The sequence below is a fragment of the Mastigoproctus giganteus genome, chromosome 6 (genome assembly GCF_048544385.1).
Source record: "Mastigoproctus giganteus isolate SK-2022 chromosome 6, ASM4854438v1, whole genome shotgun sequence".
NCBI lineage: Eukaryota > Metazoa > Arthropoda > Arachnida > Uropygi > Thelyphonidae > Mastigoproctus > Mastigoproctus giganteus.
The window spans coordinates 68,906,590-68,926,156 of NC_143580.1; the positions used below are offsets into that span (position 1 = coordinate 68,906,590).

The 19,567-nt window shown below is 37.1% G+C and overlaps 1 protein-coding gene across 1 annotated transcript in view; it reads right to left on the minus strand.

Moving 5' to 3' along the window:
- Positions 1–19,567, minus strand: part of LOC150084396 (cell adhesion molecule Dscam1-like) — a 343,756-nt gene that overhangs the window by 140,312 nt on the left and 183,877 nt on the right. Inside the window, exons 10-13 of the mRNA XM_090375202.1 lie at positions 14,320–14,508; positions 11,401–11,548; positions 5,568–5,716; positions 4,046–4,177 (exon numbers count right to left, since the gene is read on the minus strand). Coding sequence (XP_090231328.1) covers positions 4,046–4,177; positions 5,568–5,716; positions 11,401–11,548; positions 14,320–14,508 — 618 coding nt within the window. The remainder of the gene's footprint in view (positions 1–4,045; positions 4,178–5,567; positions 5,717–11,400; positions 11,549–14,319; positions 14,509–19,567) is intronic.

Sequence of the window (19,567 nt, forward strand, 5' to 3'; positions counted from 1 at the left end):
GCTTCTGCACACAAAGATCATGGAGTCCTTAGTTAAGTATTAATACTGGATCATTTGGACAGACTTTGTCTGATAGATCTTATTAGGTACTCTGTGATTGTCACTAAGCAACTTGATGCAAGGAATAACTTAGGAATACATGCACATTCAACTAAAACTTCTAACTCCATGTGAAAGATTATTGCATAGAAGAATGCAATGTGGTTTAAGAACAAATGAGTATTATGGATAAAGCAGTACTTAAGTCGTCGGATACAGTATTTAAAAATGGCCATGGCCCTTGATGGACAAATATTGTGAACGGGATCCCACGCGAATTATGCCTGGCTCCTTAATATTTCCAGTATTTATTAATGATATTGATGAAGGTTTTTTTTAAATTTAACGTCTAAGTCCACTGGTGATCCAAAAGTGGAAGTGTAGTTAATGATAGTAATAACGATATGCTACCTCAACAGGACTTATATAAATTACTTGAATGGGCTAAGAAATAGCAGATGAAATGTGACACTGGAAAGTGCACGGTCTTGCATCTGCGTGGGAGTATTTAAGTTGAGAGAGGGACCTGATTGAGGTACAAAGCCTTCATAAAGTTTTAGTGTTGAGTGTGTAGCACTAAACTCAAAGGTGGTAACGCAAGGATTTGGGCATAACTAAGCAATATGATATAAATTTTTCTAACAGTGTAGATATTATGCTGGACCGCTCATGAGTGCCTCTCACTCGTATATAGTGTCTTTACCAGTAGAGACAAAGAGGTTATTTACCAGTGGTTAGGCAACATCTTGAATATTGCATACGGGCTTGGAGACCTCATTTTAGGAAATATATGAACCCGCTGGTTGGAGTGCGGAGAAGAGCGGTATGGAGATTAGCTAAGGACACAAAGCGGTGTTCTAATCAGAAGACTTGCGTTTGATTTATAAGTTATAGTGTTTGGAAAGCAGGCATCTTCTGAATGACCTGAATGGAGTGCTTTAACGCCTTGAAAGGATTGAGTTAACTAATTGATGTCAGAATTTTACGCTTAGTGACATTTTCAAGGAGGACATAAACTTAAGTTTACAGGGGACAATTTTAGAATAGATATTCGAAAACTTTCGTTTAGCCAAAGATTGATTGACTGTGGGAACAAAGCCCGACTGATTCTTGTGCAGGCTGGATACTTATATAAATTTAAGGGAGACTGGATAAATAATTGAAATAAACGATTGGTTCAATGTAAACTAATGTGTTGTGATTTCTTATAGAGAATTGTACATTAATGAAAATTGGACTGGCATTGTTTTCTCATAGGAGTGCTTCAAGTATATCCTCTTCACCCTTCGAGTTGTTAATAAACTTTATCCCCTTCAGAATACTCCTCTAAAACTTCATAATTTCATACAGCTGAAGCCTGTTGGAGAGGATACAGAGAAAAGCGTAACTTGAAATTTTCCATTGTACGCCTAAAATCTTTCCAGTTTTAATAGTTGCCATTCAAGGACCCTTATTCTACTTTGAGTTCACAAATTCTTGAGAATATATGATACAACACAGTTCCCCAGAACTAAATCGATTTATTCTTGAAACAACTTTTGAAGTGTCTGCAAAGAAAGCTCTGTAGACTGTGATAGACATATTGCGCAAAAGAATTGAAGAAACACTTAGTTTGTAATAAATTGTGCATACTGGAGTGTTTATATGATCTAATAATTATACTAGAGCAAGCCGCAGAGAACAAACTTTCAACCAAATATTCTTCTATAAGTCCTAATAAACTCAGTTTTATAATTAGTGAAAAAATCTCTTTGTAATAATATTATTAATCTAACAGCAGTGGGAAAGTAGCCCAAAACATTTCACTACTCTTAGTTTGTTTTCTTACTATCCTGGAAACGATTTTACTTTTTTAATATCGGTGTTTGATTTTTTTTAAATAATTTTATTGCATTTCACACATTTATCGAATTTATATAAAAGTTTACACGGTCTAAAAATGTCTTGGAGGTTGTAGATAATTTCGGGGATCTGACTTGTTGGTGGAATAAAGTGCCCACTGTTTGTTGTGGTTCACGATTTCGACCGTGTACTGTATATACAAAAAGGTCCACGGAAAAGTGAAAATTACAACCAGCACATATGGGGAAGTAAATATAAACTGTTACCCATGGGATGCTCTTAGGAATATGCCCATATAGGACGCCGCCATTCTATTAATAAGCAGCTAAACAGAGAGTACAATCAAGATACAATCTTTGCTAATGCACCCAATACGCATTTTGATCCTGGAGGGCGCACTCCACAACAAGCCATGACATCATTTGGGAATCCAAAAACCCAAACCACAACGAAGCTGTCTAAATACCAAATATCACTCTCACATTGACACAGTGGTACAAATTGTTGCGTATAATCCTTCTAGTGTAATTGTGATGCACCAAAACGGGCATCAGTCAAAGTGTCTTCGCCAACGCTATATTTTCAGTATCTCTTCAACCACTCCTGCAAGCAAATCCAGATCTGCTCGCATATGACATGCTTTAAAGCTGTTTTAATTTAAAAGCTAGTGATGATATTCTCAGTTAGCCATGATGCGAATATACAAATACAAAATCAGCAGGCACCTAAAAGAATTCAATGTCGCTACCAATGCAAAAAGATCTAATCACATGATACTTATTCCAGAAACGTAGAAATTTGAATTGCGGATGTCTCAACTCCAAATATCTATGTCCACAAAGACCTAGGAATGGTATTTTAAAAAAAATCTTTCTTTTAATTTCCACTATTTGTATATTACCCAAAAAATATAATTACTAAAATTATAACATAATGAACACTTGATAAAAATCTATAGTTTTACGATCACTAAACTCAGCCGTTCAGTTTAATTTCAACTGTATAATATTTATTGCCCTTCTCCCATATACTTTTCAGTCTCTTTTCTCTCTCTCTCTCTCTCTCTCTCTGGATATATTTATCTCTTCAAAAGCAATACCACGTTCACGAGTCATATATAACAATGCATATGATTTTTTCCATGCAAATTGTATGGTTTAAAGAACTAATAATTGGCAAATTTGTATTTGTAAGACTTTAATGAAATTTGGGAAGGTTTATTATAAATCTTTCTATATGAACCAAATATAATATTTAATGAAAATCCGTCCACTGGAGTCTCTCTCTTACATGTGGACGGACGGATTGACACGGTGAAGAAAACACGCTTAAAAAGAATGGTCATAAATCGCAATCAGAGATGAATCTTTCCCATAATGTCATGTGTTTCGGAAATCTAGTCTAGAGTCTTTGAAGTAACCACAAGAAATTCCTTGGCCTAGAGTATTGGGTTCTGGGATGGTTCAATAGCATGCTTTGTTCCCCCCATACAGCATCCAAGAAATCGCTTTGTAACAACTTAAACACGAAGCCTCTTCAACTGACCATCAATAGGCTGAAGTCATGCTTCTTGACAAGTTGATAACTACTGTGAACGATTCACCAGCTCTCAACTGAGAATATTCAAGAATCCAGCAGGAAATTTAATAGTGACCATTCCAGACCCAAGCAAATGGATAAAATGATTCCGAATGCAAACTCCTTTATCTCATAAATCTTCACAAAATCGATTTCTAAAGTTTTATCTAATCTCAAGAATACTGAAATAAGAATTTCAATCAGACGAAAAGAAACCAACTTTTTAAACAATATCTTCATCCTGATTATCTTCAGCAGATAATCAGGATGTATCTAGCAAACCAACGCCTAATACAGAGCATAGCCAGCTAACATTATTTTTAAAATCATAAATATTTTTCAAGTTAGTGCGAAGGGCTTGTAAAATGCAATTACAGTCTGTGCAATATAAATCAAAATTAAAAAAAAAGAGTCCAGTTAGAATAATATATTCAAGCGTATAATCTTAATGAGGCATAATATAAGAGATATTTTCTCTTATATTCATTCTCTTTCTGTCTCTCCTTTTGTTTTAAGTGTTTATATAGGGGTGGGATCGTTCCATATGTTATCTATTTCTCCATTAAATTTCTTAAACATATTTTACCTTTGGACTTGTTGTATGCCACGAGGTATCCAGTTATTGGACTATTGCCGGAAGCTGGTGGTGACCAGGAAATGCTAACTAAACGGCTGGTAACTTGTAGCAGTTGGATGTTAGTGGGAGGGTCAGGTGTTGCTGAAAGAACAAAGAGAAAAACGTATTTAGCATAAACAGAAACAAATCGTCAGCAGTTGTGCATCGTTTAATCTGTGCTTTTAGAAATTTATCTTATATATTATCAGAGGATTTCAGAAGCTATTTAGAGTGTGTGCTTAATGAATTTGTAGAGGGGCCCCTCAATAAAGAACTCTTGGTTCTATTTGGATGATGTTATACGATCTTGCATGAATAATTAGTGGGAGGGCAGTCACCTCCAAAGGTTGATTAACCAAACAATAACGTGACCTTCGTGTAATAACATACTCTCTTGAGGATCCAGTCAGTTGTGAATGAAAGTGTCTTCAATCACAGCAGCCAGCTTAACTGATTGGGTAAAGGGATACGTCCACAACACACACTATAGAGGCCATCCATCACGACGGACTATGAGAAGCTGTCTTAAGACAATTTTATAGCCAATAAAAGTAAATCGCCATGAACTAGTTCGAGATGGCTGCATGCAGAAGTTACTGAGGATGCATAATAAATCATTTTCTCTGAAACAGTATATGTCTTGTTATGAATAAAGGCCGAACCCGGTCTTGTGTGAAACAAGTTTATTATGATTATCCAGCTCTCCATTAGTGAGGGGAGGATAGCCTGAACTTCAGTGTTTGTTTCTTTCGGGATATATTTTTCTACGTGATTATACTTCTACTTTAAGAATCACTTGATTAAAACGTTTTCCAACTTTTGTATTTAATATTTTAAATTTTAAAGTAATTATATACATTATCAAAGTTGGAGATGTGCATGTACCTCCATCTTTTGGCCAAATTTAGAACTGATTATCATAACAACAACAACCATTTGTGGTAACATAGATATATATTACTTATTTGAATCCGTTTGTGGTGTCAAGTGTAGCCTTGAAAGGATTATTATCAAAAAATAGTTATTGTTTGACTTTAGATGAATTAAACTTCAACAGAATTCATTTAAAAATATTCAACTTTCAAGTACTTTAATTAGTTAAATTATTGATGAACGCTATTTAAACTTAAGGAAAATATTAATTAGTCACTTGGTTATATATCGAATAAAACTTGTATTTAAATAATTTAAATGTGTCACAACGTTTTAAACATATTAATTTCCTAATTTTTGACAAAGTATTTTCTATTTTTATGTACCTTTTATTTCCATAATTGAAATAATACTCAATTTTTATTGAAATTAAATTTTCCAGTGTCGAATTTTACCGCTTTCACTGCTGGTCGATAGATGGCGGCACCATAAAACTCAGTATCATGCCCATTATTTTGAAAATAAATAACTATTAAATAATATTTGTTCGATAATAATTTGGAAATATAAAAATACACTGTAGTTGAAATATATTTATAACGCTTAGCTGGGTACCTACACTGCACCAGTAGTTGAATACTTCGTTCGTCTTTGCCATATGTATTGCTAGCTTCACATGTAAACAAACCAGAATCGGCTTTTAGAACTGAAGAAATCCAAAGCTGAGAATTAATTCCTTCGCTGTGCACATGCTCGCGCAAAACATACCTGGATAAGGAAAGATAGAATAAATTGTATTAATTAGTCAATATTAAAACATAATTAACGAATAATCAATTTTGTTATTGTCTTTGAGTTACAAATTGTGGACAAATGTTATGAGAAACTTAACAGATATGATAATAATCAAAGAAAGGAAAAAAATCACTAGTAGGTCCCGCCATCTAGTGGACACTTTGTATACTATTAAGTTTGCATCGTGTTATTAAGCCAGCAGCAGTCTGCATCTACAATACAATTCTCTCTCTCGGTTCAGTTCATTCTAGAAAATCCCAATAATTCAAATTAATTAAAATGTCAGTTAATTTTTGAAATGAAGATAAAAGACTTGGACTGCAGAGCATAAAGTGATTCATGGCTCACATTCCAACAAGACTTTTGCTGAAAATAACTATAAAAACAACCAGAAGGAAGGAAAAGAAACATTTCTCTGTAATGCCATTGATTCGTTATATTGCATCACAGCCAGTTGCGTTTCATTGCAAAAAGTAAAAGGCAATAACAGTTATAAAGGAAAGTGCTACTTATAGTACACTACCATGTCAACCCGTGATGATAGAGCTACTTAAAAGCGAAAACCATTATATTTTTGAGGAACGTTTTCAAATGTACTGAGTAATAACTCCGATTCTACTGGAATTATTTTCATTAGCTTCTTTAATACTCTTAATGTTCATTGCTGAATGAATTTTGTCATCGTAACGAAGTTACCCTGGTATTGTACAACTTTCAAACACATTTGTTTGAAATTAGTGTGCAGTAATCGGGAACCTCGTTGTGAAGACTACGTTTGAAGACTATCTCCGGAAATGCAGATTGGTATGTCTTTGTTTTCCATATTCTTTATGTTGAAGGCGTTTCGTCTCCCGATTTGAAGGAGGGGAGGGAGGAATGTTAGTCCTAAGTACATTTTAGATGTGTCATTATAACTCTGTAAGAAAAAAAACAGAGCACGTTGAAAAACTTTCCAGCATACGTTCTGTTGATCCCTGGGAAAGTTTCAGCTCAATTATAATTCCATAACACAAACCCCTCTAAAAAAAATACGTTTCAAGCGCATTGTATTTTTGTTTCTTCAATTAATTGCCTTTTTTTAATCTCCCAACATAATATTCACTCCAAGCTTTGTAGCACTTTGTAATCAACAGTACGTGAAACCCAACATGTATTTCAAGTTCTGTGATGTAATAAATTAAACTGCAGTATATTGTCAACACTCTTGTAATGCAGTTTACTTATTTCTGTCTTCCTAGATTTTAATAACAATTGAAATATAATCTGTAGTTAACGTTTCTGCTGTAATTAATATACACAAGTAGTAATAATTCATTATTTATATATTTAGTAAACTGATAACAAAAAACAGCAAAAAGCAAATAAATTAAACCTTTATCTGGGTAAAAACTTCATAGAAACTTATTTTCCACTGGTTACTTGCTACTAAATGTTTTCTGCTTATATGCTGCAAAGTAAAATATAATTTCTCTTCGTATAAACACGACATTTGATAACTGGACTGAAAATAACTCTGCCATTCGTAATTGAAATTTGACTCTAATAAGGCGAGGACGATTTCCATAAAACTGGTCTCCATGGAAACGACAGATTTAATTACACTACCCAAAATAAAAAAAGCGGGATTCATTTTTCTGTCGAAATCTTTGGCGTAAATGGAAATTGTAAGCCAGAAAAATGTCCGGTGGTACATTGGTTCATCTTGTAAGAAATGCTTTTGTTTTAATGACTTACATCATAAAAATGATTTATTAATGATAAAAAGAAAAGCAGTCTTATGTTAAATGAAGCGGCGATGTGTGACTTTGGAATCCTGAAGAACGCTATGCACTGGTAACCAAGTAACGAGCGTTGTCCTTAGGAAAGCTTGGCCACGTGTCGCTTAATTGGCCGGGGTTGGTGTTTGAAATGAAAAATAAGGCGTTTGTTAATGAAGATGCAAAACTGCTGTGTGGCATATATCCATCTTGGATTGACAAGTCTGTGAGAGACTCAAAAATCAGGCTTCGACAAACCTCAAGATGAGCAAGATTTAAAATTACTTATCAATTAACCAATGATGCTCTTCAGAAGTAATATCTGGTGTTAAAGAAGCTGAATGCTGGACATTGTACTTATCGTAGGAGATAATGATACCCACTTTAGGATAAAGTGTTTTGAAAGAGGAAGCTTTGAAGAGTTTGGAAAAAACAGAATTTTATGTACGGGTGGATAAAGCTGCAATGCGTCCATCTGCGAATGGATTCTTTGAGCAGGATAATGAGCCATGACGCAAGGCCCGAATTGTACAGAACTGGTTCCAGGAAAATGAAAGCCTATTGCAATGACGTCCCAAGCCATCAGACTTCAATTCAGTTGAGCGCCTATGAGATAAGGTGGACATCCTCTTCAGAGTTGAGTTCTGCAACCATCCAGTTTGCAAGGACAGTGAATATAGGCCACATTCCCTGTGGCACGCTTTCGACATCTCGTTGTGTCCATGCCACGACGAACCCAGGCTGTTCTGAGGACTAAAGTGAAGTCCGCTCATTTAATAAAGTGTTCACTCGATGTGGGTAGAAGAGATAGAAGGGACATATATTCCCAGCTGTCATACTTATTTATCAAATTAAGCTGTTGGTAAAAATACGTCCATAAGTGCGTTTTATATTACTGGAATTCAAATTTCTTTTATAAAGTCATATCTGACAGAGCTGTTTTGTAGATTGAAAATAAATTCCTCCAGTGGGATATCACAGAAACTGCTGTGATATCGTTGGATAAAAATAAACTAAACTTTAACAACTGTGATCAAGGATTGCAGATTTGGAACCACCAAAGAGATCAATTCCGTAGTCCAAGCATGCTAAATGAATCCATCTTGTAATTATAGAAATTTTAAGCATAATTATACTGTATTATAAATAATTATATATTACTTCGATTTTTAGAGGTTCAGATGGCCCGCTATATTCAAACATTTCCCAACCCGAGCTGTACATAGACACTGTAGTCGCTCTCTGAACGTGCTGCCATCTACTGCCAGCACCTTCACATACAGAGATGTTGGTTTGAAAATAAGGCTGTTATGGGGGTTTTATAGACAGAAAGGGATTAAAGGTTGGGCAAACAAGGTTGTAAACATTAAAAGGATGGAGGAGAAAAGATTGATCACATTCTGAACGAAAGAAACGAATAATAAATCAATTGGAAAAGAGAATAAAAGATAAAAAACACAGTTGAGAGACAATGGACCAATACAAAGATGGTGTAGAAGAGAGAGAGAGAGAGAGAGAGAGAGAGAGAGAGAGAGAGAGAGAGAGAGAGAGAGCGAAAAAGGAAATCCAAAGTGGAAGTTGCTTGTGAAGATCTCAATAAAAAAATGGAGTGAAGGGAGAAATGTGGAACGACAAGCAAATGAAGTCGGGGACTGTCAGAGATGTACTGGAGGGGTGTTCCCAGTAAAGTTTACTCTTGTACTTGTCATGGATTCATCCTTGGCAGTGTGACGTGTTGACACGGACGCAATGAATTAGAGGCCGGGGGGCTTTATTTCTGTGACGGAACTCGACACGAAACAGAAAGGCGAAGCGAGATTTCTTTCACTTAATGAAACTCATTACGAGCGGAAGGAAACAGCAGCCAACGAATTCGAGTGGGTATTTTTCTGACAGCCCGCGTGCGTTCTGTCTTCCTCGTCTGAGTAAACACTTCCTGCTTATCGATGCGCATAATAAATTAACGAAAGCAAACTTCATCCCGACAAACGACACTCGCACACACACACAAAAAATTCATTTTTTATCTTTCTGACGTACGCATTGAACGAAATATGAAAATTAATGTGTGTGTGTGTGTGTGTGTGAGAGAGAGAGAGAGAGAGAGAAGAGAGAGAGAGAGAGAGAGAGAGAGAGAGAGAGAGAGAGAGAGAGAGAGACTTAGTCTGGCATAGATGGTGTCACAGCTATGCGCATTCCAATACCCATCCAGGCTACAGGCAACAGATGTGACAAGTCTCATTTATATGTAAATGTTGGTCTCATCACCTTGGAATTGCAAAAGGACACCAGAGTCGTACTTATACTGCAGTGCTTCTGCGTTCTCTGTCCCCTTCTTGCGAGCAGACGCTCAATCTACTATATACCTCAAGGTATTCACGCATTACGATCTTCGTTGTACATAAGGAGCGCTATTAAATGCGAAGTGCACGAGGGAAATCGAGAGAGAGATGCAATTTCAGAAATATATACATTCCTGTTTAAAAATTTCCCGAATTGGCTGCATAAAGGAGGACACGAGACACGTACCAACCATTAGCGTTTGTTTCCTTCAAAGTAGTCTGCATTGCTGCAACGTGGCTGATCTTTGAGCACTAGGCAGCACTTTTTACACTCAGCGGCCAAAATTTTAGAAACCATTCTTCAGTATCTAGTAAGTATACATTTTGTTCGAATTACAGACGTTGTGGAATCTGAGAGAATCTTGCTCCACATTTAACCATTTGTCCATCAAGATATTTCTTAGCCGCTGTACTATGGTGGGTAGAGAACTGCGAAGCTGAACTGGCCTTTCCAGCATATCCCAGATATTCTTGATTGGATTCATATCTGGAGAAATAGGCGACCAGAGTAGGTGTTCAAAACCTTGATAATGTTCCTCGAACCATTCAGTTTTTGTACGGTGGATAGCTGCGTTGTCGTCTTTCCATCGAAACCGGATAAAAAGGAAGCACTGTAGGGTGAAGTTCATCCGATACGGCAGAAAGATATTCATTGGATAAATTCCACAAGAACAACATCGGATTGTTCTTGTAGGATTTAGGCGCATCAACAACCTAGGCCACATTGCGCAATAGATATAATCTCTGTAAATTGCTTGTGTTCTGTAGTCGATTTGCCGTTTGCTGGACGAAAAAACCTCGACTTTCCGGAGGAAAAACCTTGCCACCCTCGCCTGAGAGTGACTAGCTCAGCCACGTTTTGAAAAAGACCCATAAAAAAATTCCTCGAGTCATTGACGGAACTCGAACTCAGGTCTTTTCCATCCGGTGTGTGGAGGACGATGATTATATCAACTGTGCTATCCACGAGGGCTATTGGAGGTAACACGACCTTCTGACGGTATAAGTGGACCCAATCCATACCATGATCCAGTCTTGGCGTTGATGGCAACACTACAGTGGAATCTTTCTGTTTTTTACAGAAAGAAATGGATTTCATATAGACACGAGACTCCTTTCGTCTTCCACACATTGTATGCTTTTGAGATGGTTACTTTTCTACCTACCAGTGATTTCCTTTGTTTTGCCAATTGTGGATCACCCTAAACATGCTCCAGCAATAACACCTTTCTGAAAATCTGAAACATCACCAATTCCGATCGACTAAGAAGCGCCAGGAAAGCGTAGAGTATCTATTTGACACCAAGGAACTTGTTATGATACCACATGACATTTTAATATTTGCATACTGTACATTTATTATCTGATGACGTAAGTTACAAACGATTTCTGTTTATTTTTGGCCAATGAGTGTAGAATGATCGTCGTAAAAATTCTGTCCAGGACATGGAACGGCTTGAATGTTGTTGTAGTGATGACCTTTCATTTTTTAAGCCACAAAACTTGTTATTGGGGAGAAATCTTTGTATTTATTAGATCTAATAAATATACAACTGACCTGGACTGTACGCTCCTGTCTATGGGGCGCTGATACCTCTTCCAGGAAACAACCAGTGGCGTTTCTCCATATGCATTGCAGGCTAGGTAAACCTCTTCCTTTTCCCTTATGGTCCTCACTTCGAAGCTTTGATTGAAACGAGGAGGAACTGCACTTGGAAGATATAACGCATAATTAGAAAATAAATAAATACTACTCTACATAATCAAAATTATCGTTATTTCATAATTAATTATGATGTACTGTGGCACAGTTTTCTAAAATAAATCTTAAACAATCCGAGAAAATAATTTTTAACAGGAGAGGTGTCATAAATTGAGTTGAACTCAATTTGACTCCAATGACGTCATTGTGAGTGCACTAGAATTGCAGTACCACTGTAGCCGATCAATCAAATAGTGCTATGAGTTCGATAACATCATATGTAATATTATTGAACCCAAATACAACAATGGACAGAAATTCCCAACTCAAGAAGAGCTTATAGATGTCGTTCTCATATCAAAATCTCTCTAAAAGACATCACAAAGAGATGATGAGTTAAGTAGATTTATTTTCATTCTAATATAATAATCTTTACTCATAAACTATTCATTAATTTTCCGGCGAGGATGTAGTTTGAGGGGGTTAATTTGAAAAGGGTGTAACGTCCTATCTTAATCAACCACTTGTATGGACTTGCGTGACGTATTCGCAGCTGGTTTCTAAGAGAGAAAAGTGGGTTAGATATGTTGTTATTTTGAAGGTTAGGGATGATTTCTTTCAGTACACGCTGAATAAAACAATGACCCAGTAAGTATAATTATTGGTGATTATACTTATGAATCATGTATTAAATTTATCCAAATTTAGTTTTCCATAATTAACAGTAACTGAATTAGCTATTTGATGAAGCTGACGTTCGATTGCGTGACCAGACTCACACTTCGCATCAGAATCGAAACTATTTGATCGAATATTCCATCTGGAGAACGTGCAAGTAATCTCTGCCAACAAAACGGCCAAATTTATCACCACTAAGAAGTACTTGCATCTTATCTCGTGCATCTTTATGACGGTTCAAATCTTTGTCGGATTATCCGCATGTCTTTTGCTATCTTGAATAATTTCGTCTGAATGGTACTCTCAGAGAGTTGCTTTGTGGCTGCTAGAAAGGAAAAGAGAAAAAAAAAAAATTATCGCCTGCTCTGGAAGTCATTCATATTCGGCACCATCATTATCATGGTCTATGGAGTGTAATGCTGAGCACGTTTTTACGAGCGATAGAAAAACCACGTCTTATGTCCTTGGAGGGTCATTAAGGGGAAACACTCCTTGTCGCCCCGTTCTGATCCATTAGAACATTAATAAGGCATAAACGACGATAAATAGCACAGCCGGCCACTAGGTGGAGCTTCTAGTACATTTTTTTGAGGATTCTGAACATAATAGAAAATTGTGGAAATATTTTAAATAAAAGTAATAGCTAAGCTCGGTAAGATGCTGCAGCTAAGACTCCGAATACCACTTCTTAAGCTCTTTTAGAATATTTTAAAGCTATTTATTCTTGAAATATAAAAAAAAATACATAACCTGAATTGAAAATTAAAACTGGTGGTCAGAAAAAACCGTGCGAAAATCGATTTATGTGATAGATCGAGTCTCAGGAGTGAAGGAAAGATTATGATTAACTTTTGGTGCGCAGCGCCCTCTCTGGACAGTAGGATTATTAACTTCTGCGATGTTTAATACGAGTTAAAATTAGTAAATTATGTTCCAGAACTGTAAATCGATAAATTCCACATTTTGAAGCTGTCAGGACTGATCTCGTATGTCTACAATAAGTGATTGATGCGCTATCACACACAATCCCGAGATAAACACCTGGGTTACGTTATTGGGTGGAGGAATAAGTTGTTGATGGAATATAACTGATAGTTGTCAGATTATTTTATTTTTTGTGAAATGTTGCTCATCCTCGCCCACTTTCTTTCTTTCACTCATTCCTCAATCTTCTGTCAATCACTTTTGCTCGCTACGAGTGTATCTTGTTGAATATTACGCCATTATGTACGAATATTTTAACTGAATTACATTATGTTTATTCAAATTGAATAATAATATAATATTGAAATAATTTAATTTCTATTTTTAATTTAATTAATAATTAAATTATTATTTTTAAATTTCTATTAATAATTAAATTATTATTTTTAAATTTCTATTAATAATTAATAGAAATTATTCATAATTTAATTTCTATTAATAATAAAATATTCAAATAATTAATATTGAATAATATAATATTCAAATAATACTGTCATTCGGAAAATTAAATCATTTCCATTTTTTGTTACCAGATGGCAGCACAAAAGTGTGAACATCAACAACAATACTACTGATATTAAAACAGGACGAATATTTAGGATAGTTTGCACCAACCGTACGATATTTTGAACTTAACTGGATTTCCAAAGTTTTCTGGTCGATCTTTCAACAATTAGCATTCCTTAGAGAAGACAGCAGCCTTTGCTAAATTCTTGGCAATATGCGGTTGTAAAAGCCGCCCATATTAAACCCCCGGGGTGGGTGGAGGGGAGGAGTTTGCTGTAGGCGCGTGTATATATTAATCTTTATTTTTCCGAGCCGACAAAAGGAACGCCGATCAAGCGTTGAACAGGCGCGCAACTGAAAACAGGCGTAAGAAGCAAATTAAAACGCCATTACGCGAAGGGCAAAGGCTCTCGTGTAAACCCGATAATTACGAAAGGTCTAGAGCACCGACTCCGACCAGCAAAACTCATTTACACGGACGCCGATGGTGTCATAAATTAGAGATTAATTACCGGGACCGATATTAACGGGCGGTCCGATTAATCTCCCCTACTCGCGCGCGCGCTCACACACACGAACACACACAACATGCACACACGCACTCACCATTCACCGTTAGATGTACTACAGACGATAGTGAGGTGCCGATTGCATTGCTCGCCTCACATAGATAGAATCCTTCGTCCGCCTTTTCCGCATCCGTAATCACCAGTGATCCATTCTCCAGCACGTACATGTGGGAACTGCTCACAATACTTCGGAAGTCCGCGGGACCAGATGGAGATGTTGCTGGATCTACAGAGAAGAAAAAAAGAAAAAAAAAATAAGGCGAACATCAGAAATAGTTTGGGAATTCTCCTCGGGGAATGTTTCTATTGAGTGAGGGAAAAGTGCTGATTGATAGGCTCACTGAACGTTCCCTCTTGTGGGTTTGAAACTCGATTTGATGGTCGAAAAAGTATTTTAAATAATTTACTTTTGATAATAAAAGACATTTCTGAAATGTTTTTATATCGCATTTTATGAGGCATATTTTATAAAAAGAAAACATTTAAAAATATAGAAATATTGAGAAAAAATCCGGTTCTCGTATTAACAGTCGCGTTTGTCTTTCTTTATACTGGTCCCTCATCAGATGAGGGACCAGTAGCGTTGAAACAGGCCGTCATAGCGGTCTCATTAATAAAAGAAAACATCAATTGGGAAGTAGTGCAATACGAAGGCAACTCGCTACAAAGGAATGTTTGGTCTTCTGTGAAAATTAAAACCATTGCATTATCTATGAAATTTAAATCTTTATGGTCGCAAAAACAGACGAAAGGATAGCTTTAAGTTTCTCTCTTTTAGTGCTATCGCTTATTCAGTAAACTTAGAGCGAACTTCTTTTGCAAATTACAGCTAAGTGGCTTGCCTAATATGCAAAGATGGTTATTATTATTAATATCCCAATTCAGAAAGAATAATTTTGTCAAAAGGTACTGAACAAAGATATAATATATGCACAATAAAATAAAGAGTTTCTTTGGTTGAGATAGTTCATCATGGGTAGTTGTCCGGGGTTTCTCCTCTTTTTTGTCCATCCCAGGCTTAGGGTTGCTCTCTTGATGATGAGGCTTAGCGATCTTGGTTATTACGTGCAAGAATTTGAATTTCTCTTAGTTCAACCGCGAATAGCTGATAAAATAAGGTAACTTGAACTCAGCTTCGCTCTGATATAGGAGGTGGGAAGTTTTGTTTTTGAAGGGACAATGTGTGTAGCAAAGATAGTTAGAAACGGAGTGGAAGGGGTTTTGCAAATTTAATATATATATATATATATATATTTATCAAATTGCTTCGGATACTAGAAAATTATTCTTAGGGCAATTTTGCCCAAAAATATCCATCTCGACAAACAAAAATTCAGCCATTATGGGTAAAAATATTAAAATATTGGAATTTGTCTTAAGCTCTTAGGTCACCCGTAGGACACAATTAATCTTATGGACGTCTTAATCCTCTGCACATGTGGTCTTCCAAGATAAATTGCATGCAGTGGGAGAAAGTGGCCTCCTCTTAGAAATAAGGGGGATCTCTGCATGCTTGATGCGTGATATTTATTATGAATCCCCAGATCTTTAAAGAAAAAAAGTCTAAGTTCTCAGAAATAAAATACAAAGGAAAATAATTTTAAAGAAAAAGCTATTTCGTTTTCTGAGAAATGACAGTTCACCAAGGAATGGTTTTGAGATGTTGATCGTTTCGATCAGAGAATGCTCTGAGCTTTCACTGAGACAGAAGCCAGTCAAATGTCATCGCCTGGATGAGACGGAAGCAAAGAAAAGTTAAAGTCGTTTATCATCTTTCCAACACCAGTGGAATATAGCGCACAAACCGCACGCGAGAGTATCCTCACATCAAACGTGTGACAGAGAGCAGAGAAAAGTCGTTGTTCACATTGAATGGTTCGGTCACCGAAGAGACCGTCATGCCAGACGGGTAAATGTCGTGCTCGCTTTTATTTCAGTGGTTTTATTTCAATATTTTCCACGTTTCTTTGGGTGAAAGAATATCCGTGTAGGTGGACGCAAGAACTGATATCAGAAATGTCAATTTATGAGTTTTAAGAGATGGCGAATCGTGTTATGATGCAAATACTTTGGTAGAGAAAGCAATTCGAGCTGAACGAGAGCCTGGAGGTTTTACAGAACTTCTTGTAATATTGATTTGCTGCACTCACTGGGTAAAATTAAAAAAACTTTACTCACTACCTAGTACGGCCATCTTTTGATCGAATTACAGGCCATACACATCGTGATATGGATTCCACTAGGTGTTTGAGGAGTCTAGCACCGATTTTAACCATTCTTACAACAGAATATTTGTCAGTTGAAGTTCTGTGGTCGGTAGAGAACTTCGAAGCCGACCAGCCTTTTAAGCATATCCCAGACAATCTCAATTGGATTCAGATCTGGAGAATTAGGCGGCCAGGACAGATGTTGGAGGTCTTGGGAATGTTCCTCGGACCATCCAAATAAAAAAAAATTGCACGGTAGATAGTTGCGTTGTCGTCCTGAAACAATCCATTGCAGTCTGGATAAAAATGAAGTATTGTAGGGTGAAGTTGGTCCCATAAGACAGAATGGTACTCATTGAACGTAAGACGAGCTTCTAATGGTATGAGCGAACCCAGTCCGTACGAAACTACGGACAGAATATAACCCTATACTATGATACCACCTCCAGCCCTTTGAATGGTTGCATAGCTTCATGAGATTCGCACCACAATTTCACTTTACCATTGGTGCAAGAAAAAGAGTATAAATCGAGACTCTCCAGGCCATATGGTCTTTTTCCACTGTTCTGTGTCCAGTCGAATCTTTCGATTTTTAAAGACAAAAGTAGTTTTCGTTTAAGCACAGGACTACCAAATCCCAGATTCTTCAATTCCAGCAGCACAGTTCGAGTGGGAATGGGTCTTTCGTTGCCTAAATTGAATATGGCTCTCATTTTCTGCAAGTTGTAGCTTCTATTCCAACGCACAATTTGTTTTAAATTCCTGCGGTCTCGTTTTGTAGTACGACCTCTTCACATTTCTTCCTTTTACAGCTGTGTGCTCCTTTTGTCTTCCATTTGTTGTATACTTTCGAGATGGTTGCTTTTGACACACTGGTGGGTGATCTTTGGTTTTCTCAATTATGGCTCCTGCTAAATGTGCTCCAGCAATTAATCTTTCAGAAAACTGGAAAGATCACCTGTCTTGCCCATAACAGGATCGACCAAGAAGTCCCAGGAAAGCGTACAGTATTAACCAGAAACTTTTAATCATACCTTGTGACCACCTACACACCATACCTTTAATTAACTATTAACGTCACTTAAAAAAGATCTATAATTCTTTGGCCAACGAGTGTATGTTGTAAATATTCGGGGATCAAATATTGCCAAATTGGTAAATGAATGAATTATTAGGGGTGATAATGGATTACAAACAATAATCGATTGCCCGAAAGACATTTTTATGTAGACTTGGTTAAGATCAATGGATAGTTGAGCTAACATTATTAATATGAAGAATGGGTCTGAGTAGTTCAGTGTGCAGTACGGATTTGGATGCTTTGGTGGAGATTCAGGATAATATGGCAATAAATGACGTTCAGTAAATTGCACACGGATCTTGAGTCTTGATTTCGCTAAAAGATATCGATTTTCTTGAAAATTTATAAAGGTCGACAACAGGATCGGTTTTGGTTTCAAGAGATAGCCTTAGAGGAAGAGTCTCCAATTATGTAAGCTACATAATTGGAATTAGACAGTTGCGTGAGGATTTGATTGAGACATTTATAACTTTAGAAGTGTTAATGAAAAACTTAATTATGGGAAGTATACGCTGAGTGATCACTGAATTATGACCACACCTATGAAAACTGAATGCGACCCGTTGACTACGTGAGGTACGGGAGTGCGCAGTCGACCTACGTAGCATAGATAAGGTGTCAATGGTTCAGTAGGTAGTAAAATTCCGAGCGTGATGAGTAAAAGGGAGGATTTATCGGACGTTGATAAAGGACAGGTTGTGGGTGCTCGACGAGCTAGTGCTTCGATTTAACCAAACGACTAAACTGGTGGGGTGTTCGAGAGCCGCCGTAGTTAGAGTGTAGTGTAGAGTGTGTTTAGTGTCAAACGGCACCAGGGGTTTCCCCCATCTCCGCGTAGTATACATGGTAGGTGTGAAACAGAACACTGCCAATGCCAGAGGTTTAAAAGTGTATGGATTTTGTACATGTGTAGTGTCGTGTACCGTTGTTCCTCTGGTCATTTAGCTGCCGGGCCCTTAATGGGACCCAACGTTGTCCACACTCCGCCTCGTGGAGGCAGACCAGGTACACCAGTATCATAGTTATTTACTCTGGCAGGTCCTGTCACCTGACTTCCTCAGATTTCAGTGGCTAGGACCTTAAAAAAAAATCTCTATAGATAGGGGTCAGCCAAAAGGAGTACTAATTATGCGATTTGGTCTCATTAAGTTTTTGGGTGTAGGGCTCAAGCGATTTAACAATTATTTGAACGCTAGTAGTTGTAAGTTAGAGGGGGAGGGGAGACTGAAGGCTGCGGGGGAAAAGACAGAGATATGGGGTACGTAGAGAAGATGACTCCCAAATCAGTGGAGCAGGCCTGCGCCACCCGAGCGCAAAGAGGGGCGACGAGCGGGGTGGAGACCAGAGGTAACCTCCCCCTTCCGCTTGGGGTGTGGAGGCAAAGGACCGTGCAAGGGAGCGTGTCTTGGAACGCCTAATGGCAGTAGCTGAGCTATGCTGGTGGTTGTGTCCCACTTGGGACAGCATTCCACAGCATGCCGGCTAGGAACAGTCAAACGCATGAATGACCTTGTGGTCCATAAGGTTCCCATGGCCATCCATCCATCTGGTGGAGAGGCTGGAATAAAACATGCAATTTATATCATTCGCTCACACACAACATTTTTTTTCTTTACATTTTATAGTTTTTTCCCCCCTACATTTCAAGGCAACATTTTATAGTTTTTACTTTTTACAACTTTTTTTATAATTTTTCTTTTCTTATTTTTCCATTCATCCATCACTCTCATTCACACCAGGGAGGGGTGACTTATTAAGCAAGCAAAACTGACACAAAGCTGTCAATCCCGCATGTCCAGTTTAAAAATAATTTAATGCTTGTTTAACCATTGCTTTAAAGACAAAGCAACAATTTAAACAAGCAATTAATTTAAAGAAAGCTCGCACAATTTAAATGACATACAAATAATCAAAAAAAAAAAAAAAACACACATTTATATAACAATTATACTAAAGCTAATTTTTTTTTCTTTTCTTTCAAACAAACTTCCTGTCAT